This window comes from Carassius auratus, unplaced genomic scaffold (assembly GCF_003368295.1).
Source record: "Carassius auratus strain Wakin unplaced genomic scaffold, ASM336829v1 scaf_tig00008860, whole genome shotgun sequence".
Classification (NCBI taxonomy): Eukaryota; Metazoa; Chordata; class Actinopteri; order Cypriniformes; family Cyprinidae; genus Carassius; species Carassius auratus.
Window position 1 is genome coordinate 233815 of NW_020523981.1, and position 24637 is coordinate 258451.

Genomic DNA, 24637 nt, shown 5'->3' on the forward strand with positions numbered 1-24637 from the left:
AGGACTTGGGATTTGAGTTGAGACTAGTTTGTGACTTGGAAGGAATGACTTGTTTCCTCCTCTGGTGAAATCAGCTGCTGAGTTCATGGGTGGAGCAAAAATGTGGCAGGACTTTTACTTTCTGACCCCTGGACTCTCCACCTCTGTATATATATATATATATATTGAGATATGTTCTATCGATGCTCTGTTTGTGTTTATATAAACATAGATTTTATTAATGCAGGAATAAATCATATTTTGAAACTGGTTCCTTTTTATCATCTACAATTTTTATTTTTTTTATTTTAGGTCTTTGAATCACAGAAAGAGTCCCTGATGTCCATTCAGCTGCATTAGTGCTTTCTGAACTCTGTTGTTCTGCATTCATAGTAGCTCTCTAAACACAAAAGGTCTCTATCAAAGCATGCAGTTGTTTTTTAAACGGTTTTGAATTAAAAAGTCAATTTATTTCTGCTGAACACAAGATGATATTTTGAAGAATGTGGATAACCAAACCGTTTCTCATCCCCACTGAATAGTTGTTGACTGAATAGTACACTGAATAGTTCTTCAGTACTGTGGTAGTCATTGGCTACCATCAACAGTTTGCCTACTGATGTCTTTAAAAAAGAATGTGTTTTGTGTTCAACAGAAGAAAGAAATTCATACAGGTTTGGAACAACTTTAGGGTTAATAAATGGTGACCGAATTTTCATTTTTGGGTGAATATCCTTTTAACATTAGTTGGGATGATCCATGATGACGATACACATGCAGCTCAATGGTGTTATATGTACAGTAGTTTATTCTACTCCTCTCTCTTTATACGTCAACCTGACTGAAAAGAAAGTGCACTGGTGAATTGTCTCATACCGAGAACTGAGAAAATCTCATAAATTTGAGCTTGATCACACCAAACCTTTTTTTTTTTTTTTGGCTTCAGAAAACTTGAAATACAGATCACAAAGTGTAGGGACAAAAGTTATTTTATACATCAGTGACACAACTAACAGTCAGTCTGAGGCTCATGAATTTGCCACAGTATTGTCACATAAATGAAGACTTGAAGACTATATAAAAAACTGTCTTATTTGAATGTGTTAAGCCCTTAATCAGTTGCTTTGTGTCTATAGCTATCCCACATTGATCATTTATTTACATTTTCAATAATCATAAATCTTATGCATGCACACCTAGACAGCACAAAACTTGGTTGAGGATGGAAGCACAACGTCTGATATTTCAATGTACTTCAGTTCATTCTTGTAAGCTAGGATAACAGGAGGTCGTAAAGTGGTGAAAGGATTTAAAAGACAGTCCCCTACACTCTTCTAGTGTGAGATTCTCAGTGTGTTCTGTTTTTCTGAGATTTTATTTAATGCATGCAACCCTATTTCACCATGAATTTAGCTTATTTTTTATTTTATTTTATTTTATTTTTTATCTTTTGTATGACGCTCTCATACACAAATGAATTTGACAGTTACAGCAGAACAGAACTGTCTTACATACTCTGTCGTATCCACTAGGAGTCGCTCTTTCAGTGTGATTAATGTGATATTCAGTCAGTGCTGATGGTGGGAGGAGCCAGTAAAGCTGCTCATTACTGATAAAGAGCTGAATAAAGAGGAAGTAACTAAAGCAGACAGATGTAGAGACAGATAGATTCACACAGAGATCATTCAGCGGAAAGAAGACTGAACTCAACTCACAATGAAGATCCTCCTCATCTTCCTCACTTTCTACCTGATCTCAGGTCAGAGCTATTCTCTTTCATCACTGCAGTAATGATGCTGTTTTCTGTTCATCATCTTTCTGATCACAGTATCAATCTGATTGACAGCTGCAGTGAGATGCTTTAGCGTCACGGGATATTCTGGAGGAAGTGTTCTGGTGGATTCTGGGCAACTTTGGTTCAGTGACTCTGATAAATATATGATTAAACATGATCCATGGAGAACCATAATACATTACAAGAAACACAGTAAATGGACGAGTGAAGGAAGATTCATTCTTTTTTGCAGCAAATATGGAAAGCTTGTGATATTCATTAGAGAACTGAACACACAGGATGCTGGGAAATATAGAATTAGGGTTCTTGACAAGTGGTATATAGATATAACTTTGAATGTGAAAAAAGGTAAGCAATTCAAGTGTGCAATCAAACTACTCTTTTTAAAGGTACATCATTGTAAACTATATTTCTTAATTATTTGGATGACAGATTCATGCTGTGTGGTGTCGAAGAAAGTAGTGGTAAAGAGTGGAGAAACTGCCACCTTCAGCTGTGAATATTCACAGAATCATATTAATGATGCAAAAGTCATATTCAAAGAACGACAAAACTCCATTGACCCATGGAATGAAGAAGAAAGACTCAGTATTTCTGATGACAAACATAAAAACATCTTCAGTGTGAGGATCACTGCTGTGACACCAGATGATGGAGGAGTTTATTTATGTGGAGTTTGGATCAACAGAGACTCGTACAGTTACTACATTATTAATACTGTTCATCTGCATATTTTGAGTGAGTAATATAAACTATCAATCAGATTTTCAGTGTTTTCTTTGATTCATATTCATATTTATATGTAGTTCTCCCAGATCACATAAAAGCTTGAATGTTGACAGATTCATGTTGTGGAGCATCAAAGATATTAAGAGTAAAAAGTGGAGAAACTGCTGATTTCAGATGTGAATATTTATGGTATCAAAGGAATAGAAAAATCATATTAAAAACAAGAAATTACATAATTGAGGAGGTGATCTCCACTTCTAACACATGGGATCAAAAAGAAAGATTGACTGTTTCTGATGAAGAACATAAAAACATCTTCAGTGTGAAAATCACTGCTGTGACACCAGATGATGGAGGAGTTTATTTATGTGGAGTTTGGGACTACAGTTACCCGTACAGTTACTCCATCATAAACACTGTTCATCTGGATATTACTTGTAAGTAAAACAAACTCAATCTAATCTGGTTTTAAAGTTTCTAAAAGTCTGTATTTGATTTAATGACATTTGTGATTGACAGCTAAAGTGGGCGTGTCTAGAGTGAACGGCTTCTCAGGAGGACGTTTGATGATCAAGTGTGAACATCCTCAATACAAAACCAACCCAAAATACATCTGTAAAGAATCAGACGGATGTTCAGAGAGGAAGAATCCAGGAGTTCAGGGTGAATGGATGGAGAATGGAGATGTTTCTTTATATGACGACACCAGAGCAGGAGTCTTGATGGTGTTTTTTAGAGAGCTGAAAGCTGCAGATGAAGGAACATACAGGTGTGGAGTGAAAGTATCTGACTATACTGAGAGCTTCACTGAGATACAGCTGAGCGTCAGAAACGGTGAGGAACAGAAAACATGCTATCTTTTATCTTTTGAGTCACGTTCAGCAAAATGAATGAATCTTTTTTTGAGTCATTTCGTTCATTTTAGCAAAATGTAATTAAAATGTTATGTGTTACTTCCCCAACACATCTAGTACTTACGCAAACGTTGATCACACTACAAACAATACAAAACTAAAATGCTATAAGATACAGAAAAAATTAATTCATTGTTTACCTGGGTCTTCAGTCTGTGATTAGCTCACGTCACCTCTTGTCTGACAAGTCTCCGGGTTCAAGTCGTTCCTTAATCACGTGACAGACCCATACGCTACCAATACAGTTCGAGCCTGAAAGAGAATTGATTAGTTCATCCCATGAGTCTTTCAGATCGAGGCGTTCCTTAATCATGTGACAGACCCATACAGTCGGTATCTAGTCATAGTTGACAAAAAATGCACATATTCGTTAACGAACATTTTTTATGTGACTAAGACGAGAGAGTGAGCTAAAAATAATATCTGATGTGGAAATTATGACAAAATTTATGCAGTGTTTTTTTTTTTTTTTTTAACTAGACAAGACTGGACTATAGCCTAGTGTTATTTGAGGACTATTGGGCATTCAAAATTTATCCTATAGGCTATTTGTCTTTCAAAATGTGCGTCCCTGTCTTTGGATTGCGAACGGATAAGGGCTGTTTGGATATCTAGTCAGTATAACAGCCGGAGTGGATGGATATACTAATTAAACGTGAACTAGGGATCTGAAACAATGGCCTCAGCACCCGAAGGGGTAGGGATGAGGTGACCAGACGTCCCGTTTTTCCCGTAAGCCACAATTCGTTGATGATTAACTTTAAAATTAATGAAGGCGGCATAGGCGGAATCACGCTGATAGAACTCCACGCGCTCCACTTCCTCAGTTCTTACATACAGCGCGTGATCCGTTCTCAGCGCTCAAATACACACACAACAGTCCAAATGCTTATTGCATATAGAATCTCATGTAAATACAGTACATTATGGATTAAGTTCCAAATTCCAAATTAAATACCTGTCATTCATTTTAACCAACAAAATACGTTAAATAAATGTATACATGTTAAGTTAAACCTACAGTATCTGAAAAATTAGTTTAATTTGTATCTCTTTTGTATGTCTTATTGTGCTTCTTTAATATATGTATATACTATATAATTAGTGGTGGGCCGTTATCGGCGTTAACATGCTGCATTACGCGAGACTCTTATCGGGCGATAAAAAAAATATCGCCGTTAATCTATTCTCAAAGTTGGGTTGGGAGCTGGGTCTATACTAAGCAAGCTATGATGACTTTCACCTTGATATTTATATAACTGACTGGCTGAGGCCAGCCTAAAAAGATGCTCAGGACAGTTGACGGACAAACTGCTGCGCATCGCCACGAAAGCTTATCTTTTTCACGTTTTTACTTCTTGTCGATTTTAAACATTAAAGCATCCAAACACAAGACGCGGAAAAGCTGAACAGAGAAACTTCTCTTCTGCTAAGTTCTCCTCGAAGTCCCACGGCACCTGAACAAATACAAATGGCAGTTTGAAAAAACAAAAAGATGTGAAAGAGCCCAATTCAGTACCGCGGTGTTCTGGTATTCAGGACTCACGCAGATAAAGGCGTCTCCAAAACACTTGAACATCGAATTTGCTTATTTTTGCTCTTGTGCCGACAAATACATAAAAAATATGTCAAAATATCCACCTTGGAAATTATGCTTGAAAAAACTGTCCGTTATTTCTAAAGTGAAAGTAAACAGTTGAGGGGAAAAAAATGGGATGTGTATTATATTGGATGCATTCATCGTCTCTTAAAGTGACCGCGCCTAATTTAGCTACTGGCTGCTGTAATGTTAATCCAAGAAAATAAACGAAAATCACTCACTGCTCTTGAATTAATTACTTTGTAGTTTTAACAGTCAAGACACCAGGTATAATTTTTGATATATATAGCAAAACTGTAATAATGTGGGAAATGTTGAAGGTGTCTGAATAAATGTAGGTTTGATTGTATAGCTTTTTCAAGCACTTTGTGATGTATTTTGGAAACATGAGATGAGCCACTTTTCTAATGCACTATATATATATATTATATATTTATAGCACTATATATATATATATTTAGTGCTGTCAATCGATTAAAAAAAATTAACTAATTAATCGCACAATTTTTTAACTGTTGGCTTGAAAGCCATATTTATTACAGAAATAAAAACACAGGCATGTAAGTACCATTTGAATTTCAAAACAATCAATGCCAATAAAAAACAAAAATGATTTCCATGTTGAATTCTAAGTGGACTGCAAAAAAATTCCAAAGTATAGTCATTGCCAGTGCTTTAAGTGGGCCGGTATTCACCAGTACTCAGTACCGCCACTTCCAAATATAGCTCTTGAACGTACCGCCACCTCTCCGTGCGCCCAGAACGTGCTTTTAGCGTATAGGTACGCTCATTTGGACATCTGTTTTAATAGAGGTTTTAATCGTTTACCTGCACTGCCGATTTTCAGAGCGCCCTTCACAATGCAAGCTTCCTAATTCATCCCACCCAGAGCAGTAACTACAATACCCATTCACCCTTAAGTTATACAAGTGAATAGCGCATGTGTCGCTTTTCCCACTGTTAAGTGTCAACAACTCAACGTGGCCGGAGAAGGTGTGTGAAACTCGTTATGAGTGTACACCACACTCGGTTCGGTTAAAAATCAAATACAGTTAACAACAACATTTAATATGTTTTCTTGGCTTCAGACTCTGATTACTGCAAGAACAAGACCAGAATCAGATGATTCGCTGACTGACACCTCACCAAGTCTGAATGATATATCTGCAGGTCAGACTCAAGGAGGACAGTGATGCACGCGTACAGGAGTGATTGACAGTTCGCGGCACTGTGTACAAAAAATACTCCGCTACACAATTATTTCGTTATTTTCGTTTAAGCTTATTAACGTTAGCGTTACAGAAAGGTCTGATTTACGCACTGTTACAACAGTCATTGTTTTTTTTTTTTTTTTTTTTTTTTTTTTTAACAATGACATTTGAGTTCATGATTTTAATGTTGCTGTTTCTTGTGGCAGACTGAATGAAGAGTAATGTTTCTTGTGGCAGACTGAAGAGTAATCCGGCAGAGTTTTATACTGAAACTTTCCGTCTAAAAGTCCTTCCTTGGTCTTATCCATATTTCTTTGCACGTTGAACACACATAGGCCACAACCGAAAAAAAAAAAAAACAGCAACCGCGTTAATTGCGTTATTTTTTTTTAACGCGTTAAATATTTCAAATTAATCGAATGCGTTAACGCGCTAATTTTGACAGCACTAATATATATATATATATATATATATATATATATATATATATATATATATATATATATATATATATACTGACACACACACACATGTGTATATATATATATATATATATATAAGAAAATTGTCATAATTTATTCAAGATTTTCCAAATGTATTCCTTGATTCAAATTTGATTTGGTCTAAAGAGAGAAGAATTAATGATTATTTTAATTTTGAAAACTACTTATAAATTAGCTACCACTGTGTTAATGACTCAGCATCATTCCAGAGAGGCATACGTGCCTTGCGAATTACGAATTGATGAGCCACTGAAACGATTTTGGAAACATAATTTTAAGGTAAAAAATGTTATATAGTGTTGCTTTTAGGACATTTTTATGGTGACTTTTGATCTTGCATCAAATGGTGAACTGCATACTTAATGCAGACTTGCATTTAACAATCACCAGCAGTAAATATTGTGGTAGTACTACGCAGCAAAATCCCCAGTGTTAATTTAACACTCTGAGTGTGGACACATATAAAAATTGAGGCAGTGTTAAAAGTAACACTGAAGCAGAGTTAATTCAGAGATAATTAAGAAGTTAATTGAGTTATGGTTGACCATTATTGAAGACACCTGATGTTAACAAGCAGAATCACCAAACGAGAAAATCACAATTTGTGTGTCACCATTATAGTGGTCAGTGTTTGTTTTAGTTGGGATCTTGAACCTTCAGTTATTAACTTTATTTTGTGTGGCTGTGGTAACTGAGTTGAAACAGACAGACAGACCAGAGCCAAGGCGATCTTATGGCTTTGATTGTGGTTTGGACTGATTGTCATGGAGTGACCTGAATGGCTGAGTTCAGGTTTCTTTACTGTGTACATAAATTAGGTGGATAAAAAAAGTGATCCAGCGTTTTTTGCCATAATATGACATGTTTTTAAAAGTTAGTTCTACATAAAGAAAGAGTTGTTTAGTTTAGACACACAAACATCAATAATCAGCGTGAGCATCATAACAACGGTGACCATCAAAAAAGCATCTTGTAGCCAATAAAAACTCATCCATGGCTCCCATCATGCATTGCGGCATGAATAAATTAGGAGCATTTTTAGTATCTAGTTTTGTGATGTTCAGAATGGATCTGTTTATCTGAATATGCTGTTTGTCACCATTGTTGAGATTCATATGCTGATTTTTGTTATCTGTGTGTGCCTAAAATTAAAAATCTTCAATAAAAAAATAAAAAAATAAAAATAAAATCAGAATCACCAGAGACACTTACAATATGTATAGAAAATACAGACTCTTTCATTGTGGAATCAAAGCTGTTACAATCAATAATGAGCGAAAATAAGAGAATACCCTGTAAATGAGTTCAGTGATTAATGTCAAGCAACAATTACATTAAAACATAATTATCACCACCTGATGATTTTTACTCTTGGCTTGACACACAGATCTGAAAATTAAAAAGTTACAAGCCAAGATCACAACTAAAGCAAACACTGACTACTATAATGGTGACACACAAATTGTGATTTTCTCATTTGTTGATTCTGCTTGTTAACATCAGGTGTCTTCAATAATGGTCAATCATAACTCAATTAACTTCTTAATTATCTCATTAACTTCAACTCTGCTTCAGTGTTACTTTTAACACTGCTTCAGTGTTTATATGAGTCCACACTCAGAGTGTTAAATTAACACTGGGGAGTGTTAAATTAACACTGGGGATTTTGCTGTGTAGTATTGAGCTACAAGCAGCAAGACAGTTGCAAGCCTTTGATTAGAGTTATGTAAAGCTTTTGATGGGACAGTAAGAGATGTGGTGACAACATCTGCAAAGAGGGGGCCCAATTAGATGTTTTTGTCATGGGGCCCAGAATTCCTGGCAGCGCCCCTGACTTTGCTTATTACACACAGGGATGTGCATCACACAAACATACAACATATTGAAAACAAAAGGATTACAGTGTAAAATAATATTATTGTGTAGGCTACATATATATTATAATGTAGTGATGTATAGTGAATTAGGCTACCTATTTGCAATCCAGCCTATTGCTACTTATAATGATGAAAGAAATCGGCTAAGTATTTGAACAATCGTGCCAGTACACAGATATATATATATATATATATATGCACACAAGCAGATTGGTTTCTTCAATTGAGAAGCGTTCAGCTTTTTCCGCCAACAAATTCCACCATGGCGCGAGTGCATGAGAGATGGCACACTGATTGGTGTATTTGAACGTTACACCCATTAAGAGAACAGGGCCAACCCATTCCAAAAATGCGCACTGGCGCACGGACCATTTTTCCAGATTATAGCAAAAGTGGATTTGGACACGCCCTGAGTGCACCTGCGCCGTGCGCTTTACACTTTACGTTTAGATCGTTAAAATAGGGCCCTAGATACCTAAACGTTTATGCAAACTTTTTCTATGAATATACCATACAAGGTCAAAAATTTTCAGCTGTAGCAGTGAATGCTGCATTAGTTGAAATTCACTCTGTAGTGCTTTCTTGATTGAAAGAAGATGCTGTTGCATATATATTTGTGTCGTCAGCATACAAATTCATTTTAACTAAATTTATTCCAAGACCTAAATCATTGATAAAGATAGAAAATGAGCTTAAACTGATCCTTTACCCTGCTTTTTACATTATGCCTTTTCAACTATTACCTTTCATGCAGTGTGCCATGTAGCTGTATGTGAATATTAACTATCTGCAAAGTTGTGAAGCCAACAGTTCACAATAAATAAAGTTATTGTCAGTCGGGAAATAATTAAAAATAAAATAGTCAGCTTACAGTTGCCTAAACGAGTCGTCAGGAATTTGAGTCTTATTCTATTACGGCTCTACATTACGAAGAAACATGCTGTGAGACTAAATTTGTTTGATCACATCTCATAATTACCTAAAACTTGTCAACACTTGACACTGAGGAATGTCCTGCTTGTGAATCGTTCTCTCATTGATCAGTTCAAACGTTTCATCATCAGCTGGTAAGCTGCAATTGATACTGTCTTTTCTATGTTTTGTCAAATCTCTAGGGCTGTCATGACAATGAGCATTTTGTTTCCAACAGTGAGGGCTCACTTGAAGGAGGGGTTTAGAGAGACTGATTCTTTGAAAGTGAAAGTAATGACATTTGCCAAGTATGGTCACGCATACTCGGAATTGGTGCTCTGCATTTAACCCATCCAAGTCCACACATACAGCAGTGAGAAGTCAACACACACCTGGAGCAGTGAACACACACACACACACACACACACACAGCAGTGGGAAGCTATATATCCAGCACCCGGGGAGCCCGGGGTTCAGTGCCTTGCTCAAGGGCACTTCAGTCATGGGTATTGAGGGAGGAAGAGAGCAGAGCCAAGTCTCTAACCATTAGGCCACAGTTGCCCCATGAACTGCTTCCCATAGTCGTTTATGAATTATTTAGAGATCTGAGAAAACTAACATGTTTTTTGACCTTGCATACATGTAAACCTGTTTTAGCAGACTCATATACAATATTAGCAACCTTAAAAATGGCATAATAGGGACACTTTAAGAAAATTATATCAATGATATAATCAATACTTTAGCTAAAACTGGTAGATGTGAGATAAAATTATTGGGATTTGAAGGATATCCACTCTTTCATAAAAGGATGACTGTTGCTGATTTCCATGTTTTCAGAAAATTATATATAGACATATAAGAGCTGCCAAATCTTAAAAAGTAGGGCTCGATTCTATTGATTCATGACGATTTTTTATACCAAATTTCACTAAAGCTTTAAAGACCTGTGCAGCAGAAAATTCAACAACTGTGAGGGACAATGTTGAACAGGATGTAATCCTTCCACAAGAGCACAGTCAGCTAAATTACTAGAGTAAGATGAAAAAAACAATAGGCATAAATTAATAGTAAAGATATCTGCACTCTTTACTACAGAATGGTTAACATTTAGATAATCAGGAAAGTTGATTGATGAGCTTGGTGCCAAATTGGATTTGACTAATTTGCAGAACTTTGTAGGGTTAGTTACATTTTCATTTATTATAGAAAGATGATAATCACATTTTGAAATGTTTTATTAATTTTGTGCATTTATTTAATAGTGTTTTGTAGGTGATCCAATCTAGAGAATCCTTTGTTTTCTTAGCTTTAGCCCAAGCAGCATTCCTCTGTCCAAAAAAAGTAGAAATTGTATCGTTAAACCAAGGATTATTTTTACCACTCATCCTAAATCGTTTAAATAGAGCATGATAATGACAAAAAGATTAAAAAATAAAAAATAAAAAAATAATCCAAGGCAAGGTTAGCATCTAACATGCATGATACAACAATCAAACCAGTGTTATAATTATTGTGTAAAATTGCTTGTTCAATAAAATGTTTAAATAATCAGTCATATAACCCTAAACTCTTAATGAATACATTTTGTTAATCAGACTGGGCACATTTGGATGAAGAAACCAAAGTCAGTTTGTTTATATTCATCTGGCATTTGAAGTTGGACGTCTGGACTGGGGTGGATATTTCCAATTTACTGTAGCCAGTACACAGGTCGGGCTTCCGAGGCCACTGCCGGAGCGCTGGTACATTTGTCAGATACAAGTGTTCATGTAAAATAAGATCATTTTTAAAGACAGTATTTAAGAATAAAATACCAAAACAAAAATACAATAGATTGACTAAAATTAGTCAAACACTTGTATTAAAGAAATGAAAGAAGAAAAAGAGAAAGACTGGCAAACATGTCTATAAACAAGTTGCCATCTTGAATTTTGGCTCTGTCAAATCTTGCATATATGAAAAATCTGTTATGAATTTACTGTCATTTATTTTGGTTAACAGATGCAAAATATCCAAAGAATGTGACTGACTCTGTGTATCTTGGTGGAGAAGTCAACATCACCTGTCAGATCCCAGAGCAACATAAAGTTCATTTCTGCAAAGAGGATGATAATCACATCTGTCAAAGCATCAGTTCATCTAAAGTGACAGAAATGAGTGGTTCATCAGAGAGAAATGAAGAGAGAGTTGTTACAGTGAGCATCAGTAATGTGAGTGTGAGAGATGCTGGAGTTTACTGGTGTGGAGCAGAAACCAGAGACACAGATCTGACTTTCATCTCCCTGAACACTCAAATTCAGCTCAACCTCATCAGTGAGTCCTTTCAGATGTTTCACAATGTAGCTGTCAAACATTTATATGCAGAGTCACAGTGAGTTTGGTGTTGAGTTAATAAGGTGTATTTTAAATGAATGAAACTTCTGATTGATAGCTAAAGTGGGCGTGTCTAGAGTAAGCGGCTCCTCAGGAGGACGTTTGATGATCAAGTGTGAACATCCTCAATACAAAACCAACCCAAAATACATCTGTAAAGAATCAGACGGATGTTCAGAGAGGAAGAATCCAGGAGTTCAGGGTGAATGGATGGAGAATGGAGATGTTTCTTTATATGACGACACCAGAGCAGGAGTCTTGATGGTGTTTTTTAGAGAGCTGAAAGCTGCAGATGAAGGAACATACAGGTGTGGAGTGAAAGTATCTGACTATACTGAGAGCTTCACTGAGATACAGCTGAGCGTCAGACACGGTGAGCAACCTCAGATACTTTGTCTTGCATATTTAAAATATTTGCTCTGATTTGTGTGTGATTTCTTTTGGTTTATAGATGAAACATATCCAAAGAGTGTGACTGAATCTGTTCATATTGGTAAAGAAGTTAACTTCACCTGTCAGATCCTGGAGGAGCACGAAGTTCATTTCTGCAAAGAGGATGATAATCACACTTATAATCACATCTGCCAAAGCATCGTCTCATCTAAAGTGACAGAAATGAGTGGTTCATCAGAGAGAAATGAAGAGAGAGTTGTTACAGTGAGCATCAGTAATGTGAGTGTGAGAGATGCTGGAGTTTACTGGTGTGGAGCAGAAACCAGAGACACAGATCTGACTTTCATCTCCCTGAACACTCAAATTCAGCTCAACCTCATCAGTGAGTCCTTTCAGATGTTTCACTTTTATTCACTAATTATTTTTTGTATTTGTTTATTTGATTGTTAATTTTTATTTTTAGTCACAGGCAAATTACTTTCCGTAATCAATATCTAGAAATATAGTACATAATTAATAATAATAATAATAATTCGGTACAGCTGTACAAGGACATGAAATTGCCCACATGAAAATAGTGACTAGTGTCGTGAATTATGTGTTGGTTTTGTTTTCCCTGTGTTTACTGTCTGTTTCCTTGGTTGTTAACTAGTCCCCACATCTGTTCCATTTTTTTGCTCCATGTGTATTTAAGCCCTGTGTCACTCCTGTTCATTGTTCAGTCTTGTCAGTGTTATATGTCGTTGTGTTTTTCTCCAGCAATTCCTTTTTTTTCATTGTGGACTATAATCTTTATTGCATGCTTATTACAGCCACCATTCTGTGACAGAAGGACAGACCTAGACAAGATTTTTTGTTGCAGCATTTCTCCCCCTTTTTACTAAGGACCTTCCTGCTGTATGTCTCTTGCTGCTCAAGCAGGGCGATCGCTTCCTTGAGGACCACACAAGGGATTGTTTAGATCTAGCATACCTGACTCACAACCCGGACAGCTGCCTATGCAAATTAAATTTTTTGTTGAACTTAACACCCTGGCAAAGGCTAAGCTGTCCAGGGAAGATCCTCGAGGGAGCTTCGCTGCTTATGTGAGTGCTGGAGAACAATAGATTAGTTTCACCATCTGCCCTGCATCACTAAAATGAGCCTGCACAAGAGGATACAACAAAGCCTATCATCGGATGCCATGGGAATCCTTGTGAAGCATGGACTCCAGCTCCAACCCTTTAGCTCCTCCACTGGCTCCATGCTCCTTCAGCTCCACCAGAGTCCGTCAGTCCTTGGTCTCTGACAGGCTCCCTCATTCCTCCAGTTCCAACTTGGTTTGTCGTCAACCAGCGCCCGCCACAGTCTTTGACTTCATCTTGTCCCTCAATCCCTCTGGCTCTGTTGCGCTCATCCGTCCCTCTAGCTCCACCTAGGTCCTCAGTCGCACCAGCTTTGTCCTGGTCTGCCAAGCTTCCGGTCTCCAGTTTCACCAGGGTTTCTACTTCTCCATCAGTTGACCCCCTGGTGTCATCAGCCAAATCCCCACTTTGGTTCCTCCCTCCCTCGACTCCACCATGGACCTCCTTCCTGACTGGACTCTGGGTGCCCGTCTCGGACTGCTCCGGGCTCCTCCAAGTCTGTTGCCTCGGTCATGCCACCCTGGTTCCCGTCCTTTGCCTGCTCCATGGTTTCCTATAGTTTCCTTGATTGTTAATTACTATCCACACCTGTTCAGTTATTCCTTGTTTGATCAATATGTATTTAAGCCCTGAGTTTATTCTGTGCATTGTTTGGTCTCATCAGTGTTATACGTTGTATTGTTTCTTCCCAGCAAATCTCTGAGTTTTCATTTTGGGTTGTAATAATATTATTTGGTTTTCTCTTTCTTAATTTTGCCCTTACTATAGCCATCATTACATACCAACTAGCAATCCAGGCACTGTGTTTGTCACTGGTTACTACAGTTTATTCAGAATCATCTGAGTTAAATGTCTGTGTTTGATTGTTTTTAGTGGCTCCAGTAGTGAGACATGAAGGAGAATCAGCTGAGATCATCTGTCCTTATGATTCAATCTATAAATCAAAGCCAAAGTCTCTCTGTAAGGGGAAGTGCTCCACTAGAGACAGAAATCCTCTCAGTGAGACTGTGAGAGAAGAGAAAGAGACCAAGACTGGCAGATTGCCTCTGAATGATGACGTCACTGCAGGTGTCTTCACTGGGACCATCACTGGACTGACAGCAGAGGATGCTGGGAAATACTGGTGTGCAGTGACATTAGAAACAGAGCTCAATTATCTTTACACTCATCTGATCGTCATCATGAACGAGGGTGAGGAAGGTTTCTGCATCTGAATATGTGAAACTACGGCTGTGAATTGATGTTCTTGTGTCTGTAAACATTTCCAGAGCTGAACTTGACTAAGTATGAAGGAGACGACGTGTCAATCCAGTGCAAACATCATGATGAAGATCAGAAACGCTTCTGTAAAGCACATGAAGCCTCCATGTGTGTGAAGGATGGAGTTTCATTGGAGACGATCAGAGATGATCGATTCTCTTTCAGTGATGAAGCATCTACTGGAGTCTTTACTGTGAACATCACTGATCTGAGAGAAGAGGATTCTGGGACATACTGGTGTGGTGCTCACATCATCATTAAAGTCAATCTTGAAGTCAACAAAAGTAAGTTTTACTTTTACCCAATTATTATCACTAATTTTCTTGACCTCACAGACAGTGGTAGATTTAGAGATTAGGTATCTGAACGTGAAGCATGAGTAGTTTGTGATTTCCTCAGGTTATGAAAGCAGAAGTGAAAGAACTGAGCAGCCACAAATAGATTTTAGGAAATTTGCAGATGCAAATTATATTGCATTATATCAAAATTAAAACTCCACTAAATGCTAATGTATGGCTGTTTGAGTGTTATGTAAAATGTGGTTTATTGCACATACTGTGGTTTCTTTACTGGTAATACTGGCAGCTGTTTTCCAGGTGTTACTGGCAGAATCACCATCTCTTGTGTTTCTGTGACTCTGCTGCTGATGGGAGCGTCTGTCCTGTTATTATACAAATTAGGATATATCAAGACACGAGGTGACAATCGCAAACACACACATGATTTAACGGTCTACTGGCCTAGTGTGACCTGCTTCTGTTTTACTTTCTCTCTTTCATTTTGACTTTAAATAGCATCAACATTTTAGCTAGTTCTCATTTGATTTCTTGGAATATGGGCCTGTAGTTTTTTTCTGTTACTAATTATTTGACTTTTTCCAACCTCGGCCTCCCTGAAGACACTCTAATACTGCACACTCAGATCCAGATTGACTAAACAGATCATATTATGTCTTCTTAAGGCAGCTTTATTGTATTGTTGCAAATTAAAACTATTAAGTAAATTGTGTTATCAGCATTTGTGCTCTGGTTATAATCTGCAGATCAGCACACTTCCCCAGACAGGACGGGGATGAGCGGTGGAGAGGTGAGGGCTGTTTAGTTTCTTGTTTATTGAAAATTTTGTTGATTCTCATTTGCACATGAAGCAGAACTAGAACCACGTTTATGAATTACAGAACATAAGACTTGTTTTCATGTGACTGACCAGGAGTGCCAAAAATAATCATTAGTAAATGTGTGATCATTTGCAATGCAAAGCAAAAACTTAATACTTAACATCCTGACTAATTGTGGTGTGGGATGTGGGGGTCAGTGTTTTAGGGCTGCACAATTTGTAAAAAAAAATATTGTGATTATCAATATGCTTATTTAATAATAATAATTTTGTGATGTTACGGATATTAAATGTTATTGTAAATGCTTGTGTAAATGAAGACAGTGCTGTGCTTCACTCTGAAACATGCAGCATATACGGTATATATATATTTGATTAAACCGCTGCCTTTGTGATTTCATAGTCTCATCATATTACAATTTTCTTTGTATTTGAATGATTCACGCAGCCCTCGTACTGAATATAGTTTATTCCTCTCTAAATCTTTTTCCAGGCCTCTCATGCAGCATGTGACTATGAGAATATCAAAGATGCCAGAAGGCGCTCAATCCCAGATACTAAGGAAACAGCATTATACTCCACTGTCACACATCCCACAGACGTGTCTGATCCAAACGACATGCTGTATTCTACCGTACAGTTACCCACAAACCCCTCTGATGGGCTCCTGTACGCTTCGGTCCATTTCCAGAAGCATGAAGAGTCTCTCAGCAATGCTAAAGTTACCTTCAATAATGAGGACGTTTACTGTAATTACACCACTGTCAGTCTCAACTAGCTCAGCTAGGTTTCAGAAGGTGTTCTTTTTTTTTTAAGAACTTCATTTTTAAAAGAGTATGGAATCTGGTCACAAGTGCAGTAAAATGTGAATGCATATAGTGAGTCTTACTGAAGTGTCACTCTTCAGTGATACTTAAAAATGCATTTCATTAGATTATATGAAATTATATATATATATATATATATATATATATATGGACACACCTTCTCATTCAAAGATTTTTCTTTATTTCCACGACTATGAAACTAATATATATATATATATATATATATATATATATATATATATATATATATATATATATATATATATATATACAAATAACATTTATTGTAAAGCAAAGTATCAAAAGTACTTTCAAAAGTCCACTCAAAATAAGAAGTATTGCATGACTTTGTGCTTGTTTGTGATTAGTGGAACATGTTCAGAGTGAACGTAATGAACCACCATTGTGTGCGCTCATAAATGTGAAAGAAATTAATAATTGTGAGGAGAAACTCTAGTAGCACTTGTTTACACGTGACACTTGATCTGCTCTCTCTGTTTACTCTCAGATGTTTGTCAGATTACTATAGTTAGTCATTTTGTCACACCCCAGTGAAATTACAGATAAGAGTCTGTTGATGAACTAAGAAAACACAAGAGAGGAGCATCTGCTGGAAATGTGCAAGAAAACAACTCAACTGGACACTTTTTCTGACACCACAGCGGGGGTTTTCTGTGTTGTTCACACACAACACACCCTTGCACTCACAAGCATCTAGAAACGTCTGATGCATAAAAACGCAGGAATGACGCAGGAATGAAAAGGAACAAATTACAGTTGTATTTTTATAATGAATTTTACGTACCGCAGCTGTTATTCTATTTATTATTAACTCATCTGGAGCAGAAGGACCATATGAAATAAAACTGTGTTTAGGTGGCATGCCAGTTATGGGATATTAATAGGCTGAGTGAATCATGTGCCTTGTTCATACCATGTCTATTGTACAGTTCATCATCTGTGTGTTTGTGCTTGTTATATACAGGTTTGTGTTTTTCATTTATCAAGAGTTTTATATTCAAAGTGTTATTAATCATACAGGGACACTAACCCAAATAATCACCTTCAGCTAGTCAGTTGTTGGACTAGACTCGAATGATTTACTTTGTATACCACACCTTTAAGTTTGCTGCCCTCTGCTGTTAAAGAATTAACAATGCAGTTTGAACTTTCACTTGTTCTCTGCACATGCCTCTATTTTTTATTGGGTAACAGTTTGTTAACAATGACATCATGACTTATGAGAAAAGATATAAAGACTGATTTAAAGCCACATATTGATGCAAGCATCCTTTTTATTTTCTGCTCTTCTGACAATTTCTTCTCTGTAAATGTGTGCTAATTTGTGTGGCAGAAGCTTCAGACAGGAGATGCTCATGGTCAGTATCTTTGGTTTAACTAGAGTCATTGACAGCAGGACTGTATTTCATCACAGTGCGTCAGAAAAAGAGGAAGGGAAGAGGTGGAGCTGTTTGTTTTATAAAAACTATTTAGGGGCACAAGATAGAGACACAAAAGCAAGCACAATGGAAAAATGTGGCTGCCCAAGAATGTACAGATTTTGTGTTCAGAATGTGTTTTTTTAATGAGATCAAATCCTGTCTGTGTGAGTCTTTATCTTTATTTGTGCATGTTTAAGTTTGCTTCAGTATCTGATCATAAGGCACTTATTAAAAGAGGAAGTGATTTTTGATTGACAGGTCACATGGGTGATGCAGCTGACCCTGTGCCTGCTCTCACAGGAGGACGTGTCATCATCAGTTGTGTGTATAATTGTGAAAAACAGTTCAAAAAGCTTTTGCAAAAAGTTGGGCAGTGATTGTACAACCATGACAGAAGTAAAGAATGATTTATGGATCCCAGAAGAGAGAATTTCTATGACTGATGATAAAACTCTGATTAGACAGATGTCAGATATGACAGATAACTGACAAGAAATAGTATTAAATCTGTTTAACCAAATTTGGGATACTGGACAACTTCCTTCAGTATGGACACAAGCAATAATAGCATGGAATGAATGATCACAGAAAGAAAAGCATACTTCCTGGAAAGTAAAACTCTTTTACTCTTTTATTCAGACATAAGGAAAGCACAGACCAACACAGAAGTAAGAGCAGTCTTAGTATACTGCAGGAACTGAAAGGCAATTCTTATCAACTTCAGATGTGGTATATAGTCCAGAAGTATTTTGAGAAGCATCTCCCACAGTCAATGGTGTTATTTACAGATGGATCCAAGGATCCTGTATATATTATATATTCCAATGTGTGAATTTTAATATTAAGAAAAGAGTAACCAATCGTTTATCAGTATATGCTACAGAGCTACTGGCTATATTATTGACCCGGTGGATAGAAGAGAAATACATAATACTGTCACTGCATCTGATAGTTTTTCAGCACTTAAAAATATTAACTATAGCAGGCCATCAGTTAAGATGGATTTTATTAATGAAATATTCTGCAAGATGTATGAAATGAAAGTTAAGGTACTGCATTTCTGGAAGGTGGATATTATGGCTAAACAAACTCTAACAATAAAGCAAATATATCTGCATATTGTTAAGCAGAAGCTAAAGTATACATTAGAACATAACTGTTTACACAATCAATATGAAGGGTATACTGGGATGACCATGAAACAGGTAGACATTTGTATAATAATCAACAAAGAGTTGATGTTGGAATCAAAGAGAAGGAAATATCATTACACGTCTTAGAATTGGACATACTGGACTAAACAGTACATTAGGCTAAACAGAATCAGCAAGCACCCAACTGAGGAAGCAAGAAACAGTTAAATGTATTACTTCAGTGTGTAAAATATAACAACGAGAGATATCGCCTTATCGTTTATTGGGGAAATCAGCTGACAATGATGATATATAAATATATATATATATAAATATATATATCTTGATCCTCAATCCAGTCCAGTCAGTGCCGGTAATGCTAGAAGCTGGTTAAGCAGCAAATAAAACACCAACGAAGAAGAAGAAGAAGAAGAAGAAGAAGAAGAAGAAGAAGAAGAAGAAGAAGAAGAAGAAGAAACATAACCAGATGAGGTTATGATCTGCAAGATCGGAATAAATTAGTTTTTTTTACCTTAATATCAAACTCTCCAAATGTCAGTTTAATGGCTTTTAAAGAGTACATAATTGAGATGATTATATGGACATTTGCTGAAGATCTTAACTTGGATCCTAATTTAGGGATAAAATATGAATGGTATTTTTGTTTCCCTTTATTTCTGACACCACACGCAGACTGAATTAAACAAGGGTCCATAAAGCAATTGTTAAATTATTAGGTATTAAAATGGTCCTGTTCTACATCGCCACCACCACAAGTTTTCTCAGTTTTCAACAGACTCAAAATCTGAGTATACCTTCACTTCAAATCTTTTATTGTTTTACACTGAGTTTATATAGGATAAAATAAGGGTATTTTCAACCAATAGGATATAGATTACACATGTGTTGAGTATAAGCCAAAACAATGATTTAACTGAGGTAAGTGTATATTCAGCGAACACTGGACATAAAACAGAGAGAGAAAGCACAGATGGGAGGAGGGAGAAAAACAAGGGAAAAGGAAAGGGAGGGGAGGAGTAAGAGAGAAAACTAAAACACTCACACCCAACAATAGCAGGAAACATCTGTAGATAGGAGCGAGTAAGAAGAGAGAAGGGATTGCAAAGAAGTGAACTCCCAGTAATATCTGACAGAGATCATGATATCATCTAACAGCGATATTTGGTCCAAAAGTCATTTTTACCAGAACAGCTGAATGAATCAATAATGTGCCTTTTTTTAGTATGTCAAAGTCATATTGGATAATGCCTCTCATTGTGGGCCATAATGACATTATTAGATCACACTGACACCAGGCGGTCACATATGAGGTTACAAACTGTACAATATGAATGATGCCTGATGTCTCCCGGCTATGATTAAATATATTGTAGTTCTTATCATTAGAGACTCACTCAATCATGTTTATGTGTAATAAGCAGCACATAATCTATTCTAAGATCTCAATAGAGGGAGCTCATGCTGCAAATACTGTGTAAATCATAGAGAGGAGGAGCAAATGAGAGAGAGAGAGAGAGAGAGAGAGAGAGAGAGAGAGAGAGAGATCTTGAGCTTGAGCTCTTCATTAACAGACACCAGCAGCAGCACACAGATGAAACAATGATCCAGATCTGTGATGATCAACTCATATTTCTCCTGCTGCTCCTCGTGTCAGGTGAGAGTTATTCTGTGTCTTTCTAACAGTCTGTCTGTTCTCAATCAGGTCCATGTTTGCACTGAGCTGTTTCTCTCTATGTTTTTATAGTCGTGGCATGTGAGACGAGTGAGATCTTGACTTTCACTGCACATGAAAGAGGAACAGTTGAGATAAAGTGTCCATATGAGTCTAGATATAAAGAATATGAGAAGTATCTCTGCAGAGGAGAATGTCCAATACTGAATAAAGACAAAGTTGTTGAATCTGGATCATCAGCTCGAGACGAGAGATTCTCTCTGACTGATGACACAACAGCTCACATCTTCACCGTCACCATCACTGACCTGAGAACAGAGGATCGAGGACAGTACTGGTGTGGAGTAGAGACAGAGCGGTGGAACCTGGATGACTTTACAGAGATTCATCTGGACATTAAACATGGTTAGTCAGAATGTATATTTATATCTGTATATATGTATGTGTGAAATACTTCATCATTGGCAATGTATGTGAATAATGAATAAATAAATGAACATATCTAGTATACTCTAAAGTCTATCTGAAAGATATAGTGAGGCGAGATAACAGAAACCACAGTATCCTCTACAGATGCTGAAGAGCCAGAGTTCACACCACAGAGACACCAACAATAATACTGACCCGCATCACTTCCTGTCACATGTATAAATAAATGTCAGAGTTGAAACCAGTTACATTTAACAGCTTGTAAAGAGTTAAGAGCATTATCTATTGACATTTAGCAATTCAAAAGTACAGGTGCTGTACTGCAGCACCATTTCACTTTTATTACATGGTCATGTTTGTGAGCAGAGCAGCTAGTGCTGAGCAGAGAACTAATAGCTGACATGAATTACACTTGTACAATATTTGATAAAACAGCCCGAGACTGAGGATGGAGGACATTACTGGTGTGTGATAATGAGATTTCGAGATGCTTAATTATCTCACTGTTGCTCTGATTTAGTGTCCCGAGTGTCTGGTTTTACTGGACAGCATCTGAATATTTCCTGCCATTATAAAAGTGAACTGAAGAACATTGTCAAATTCATCTGCAAAGGAAGCGACCCGTCCGTCTGTGAGAAATCAGCTTTAAGAGCTTCATCAGAGATCAAGAGTTATGGCCGTTTCTCTCTGAGTGATAATGAATCTGCAGGAGTCTTTACTGTGACCATCACTGATCTGACAGAAGAGGATTCTGGGATATACTGGTGTGGAGCTGCACAGAGAGAACAAGAGCACAAGAACAAGTGGATCTCAGTGATAAACCTGACCATTTCTGCTGGTAAGATGACATCAGCAAGTTTTGTGTTTTATTTAAGAACAGAATCTCTTTGTAAAATCAGTTTACAGAATAAATGTGTTCTTTGTGTAGAACTACAAGATTGCTTATAGGCGCTATATTTTCAACACACCCCAGACATTAACAACAGCTTAGTCAAGGGGAAAGTTCACAAGTCACACGACCTTGTGCCACAATGTTAGACTGTAAAAATGCAACTTTGTATATTTATTTCTATTGAAAATACAAAAAGCATTAAGTAATTCTTGTTCCCACCATATCTGCAACAAATGCATGAACTACAGACTGTCATGTAGATCATGTGGATGTTGTGGTACCTTGGCATGAGGAATCACGCTGAAGGCAGGACTGCAGTGTGGTCGTTGCATACAGAATAACACCACTTTCTTCCGCCCAGCAGTTTTCCCAACAACTGCATGTGAACCCCCCTAGGGGTCAACTATAGGAACTGCTAGAACTTCTTCTACAGATGTCATCATTTAAAGATTATGTAAATGTGACACCATAAACTAAACCAATGATTATTTGTGCTTCAGACACATCAGAGAGTTTGTCACCTAAACCAACAACATCTAGAGCTTCATGTCACACCAGTAAACCAGCGACAGAAGATACCGCCTCAAGCAGACTCATCACAGCTTCATCATCATCTTCATCATCATCCACATCACCTTCAGTGTTAATGTTTTTCTCATCGTCTGCTAATGAAGTGTCACCAAAAACACATACAGGTGCGATACATTCTGTTGCTCAGAGTGTCCGACTGAATGAATTTGTTTCTTAAGTTTATTAAAAATAGGATGTTTTTGTCTGTTTTTCAAGGTTTAACACCATTCATCTTGCCATCAGTTATGGGGATATTGATGGTGTTTGGATTCTTAGTGTTCATTTACTTATCATGCAGACAAAATAAAGAAGGTAACACTGTCTTCACTCTCTCATACACAAAATATTGAATTATGCAGGATATTTAATCACTTTTCATTTGCCAAACTATAGCATTTTCATAACTGGACGTTCACATCTTGTCAAATTAAAGGCCTTTAATATATTTTAACTCAATCTGGTGTCACAAAACAGGAGTGCGTCTGAGAGGCGTCATTCATGTCTTGGCTGATAACCTGTCCGATAAAGAAGTGAGTGTCATGTGTTGATCTAAACACTTCTTTGTGGATTCTTTTCGTCTTATCTTTGCTTATGTCAAGTGTGTTTTTACTCCGGTGACTCTCTTCAGGCCACTCATACTGTCTGTCATTATGAAGTGATCATTTGCACAGACAGCTCTGGTTTGGGTCTTCCTGTATTTGATGAACACGACACCTGTTCCACCGTCATATTTCAGACAACAGACCATCCAGACAGGACTTCAGACGGACAGGAGACATGCAGTTAGAAAGACTGAAGCATTCATGCACACCAGGCCGATTAACAGTTAAACTCTTACATTTCGGAGTCTGATGGACTTGTAATATTTTTATATCCATGATTTGTAGATAAAATAGCAAACAAAGTACATTGTGAAGAATTCAGATAGTGGAGAAAGCTTCCTAATGATATTGAAAACATATTTGTCAAGTTGTTTATAAATCTGGTTGTCCACTTAAAATAAAGATAATACTATTATTTTGTCTCTTAAATATGACATATATATGGAATAATATTTCTTTGGCTATGATGAGTATCTGAGAATGACATCCGCATTTACTTACAGGTTTGAGTTTTAAAACATCCTGTTGGAAGTAAAATATATTAAATGAGTAAATCATCGAATACCTTTAAATGTGAGATTTCTGTATAATATGTGTTGTGTCATTACATTGAGGGGCTTGTTTTTGTTTGTTTTGTTTGAAGAGCTCAGCTAAACAGACCAATCAGAGATGATTAACTACTAATCTTAGCTTTATTATACAAATGTGCTATTAAAATGCCTAAACTGTACATGAATAAAACTGAACTGAGATTAGATAAAAACCATTGGTTCATGCACTGTAAAAAATTTCTTGTTGTTTTTACAAAAACTTTTTGGCAGCTGTGGTTGCCAGAATAATTTTGTAAAAATACAGAAAACTGTAAACACATTTACGTCAAAAACTGTTAATGTTACAATATAAAGCTGTAATTTACAAACAAGAAAATGTGAATATAAACCAGTAAATTCAACAACACACAAAATTAAATCTGTTTTGTACCTTGAAAATACTGACAACCACCATAATAATAAAGATGGTACTGTATAAGAGAAAGCCACATAAAGTATCAAAGCTCATCACAAGTAGCTTCACCACAAGCAGAAGTATATATTAACATATAGAAGGTGCACATTTATGGAAACACAAAACACCATCATGGTAACACATGTGATACTTAAATAATGCAAAAAACTTTCATTAAGCAACAGAAGATGTAACATAAAGCTCAAATGTACATAACTGATAACAAGAACTATTTAAAAACATGATTATTTAAAC

At 36.7% G+C, this 24637-nt stretch overlaps 1 protein-coding gene across 1 annotated transcript; it reads left to right on the plus strand.

Annotated features, from left to right (window-relative positions):
* Positions 1 to 1652: 1652 nt before the first annotated feature.
* LOC113072340 (uncharacterized) lies at positions 1653 to 24120 on the plus strand. The gene is made up of 20 exons (XM_026245363.1): positions 1653 to 1738; positions 1826 to 2122; positions 2207 to 2512; positions 2617 to 2940; positions 3023 to 3337; positions 11525 to 11836; positions 11955 to 12269; positions 12348 to 12671; positions 14287 to 14604; positions 14682 to 14957; positions 15270 to 15371; positions 15716 to 15759; positions 16283 to 16566; positions 20757 to 20866; positions 20957 to 21289; positions 21834 to 22151; positions 22706 to 22900; positions 22992 to 23087; positions 23250 to 23305; positions 23404 to 24120. The coding sequence occupies exons 1-20, from the start codon at positions 1696 to 1698 to the stop codon at positions 23560 to 23562; spliced, it is 4527 nt and encodes a 1508-aa protein (XP_026101148.1). The 5' UTR covers positions 1653 to 1695; the 3' UTR covers positions 23563 to 24120.
* Positions 24121 to 24637: the final 517 nt, after the last annotated feature.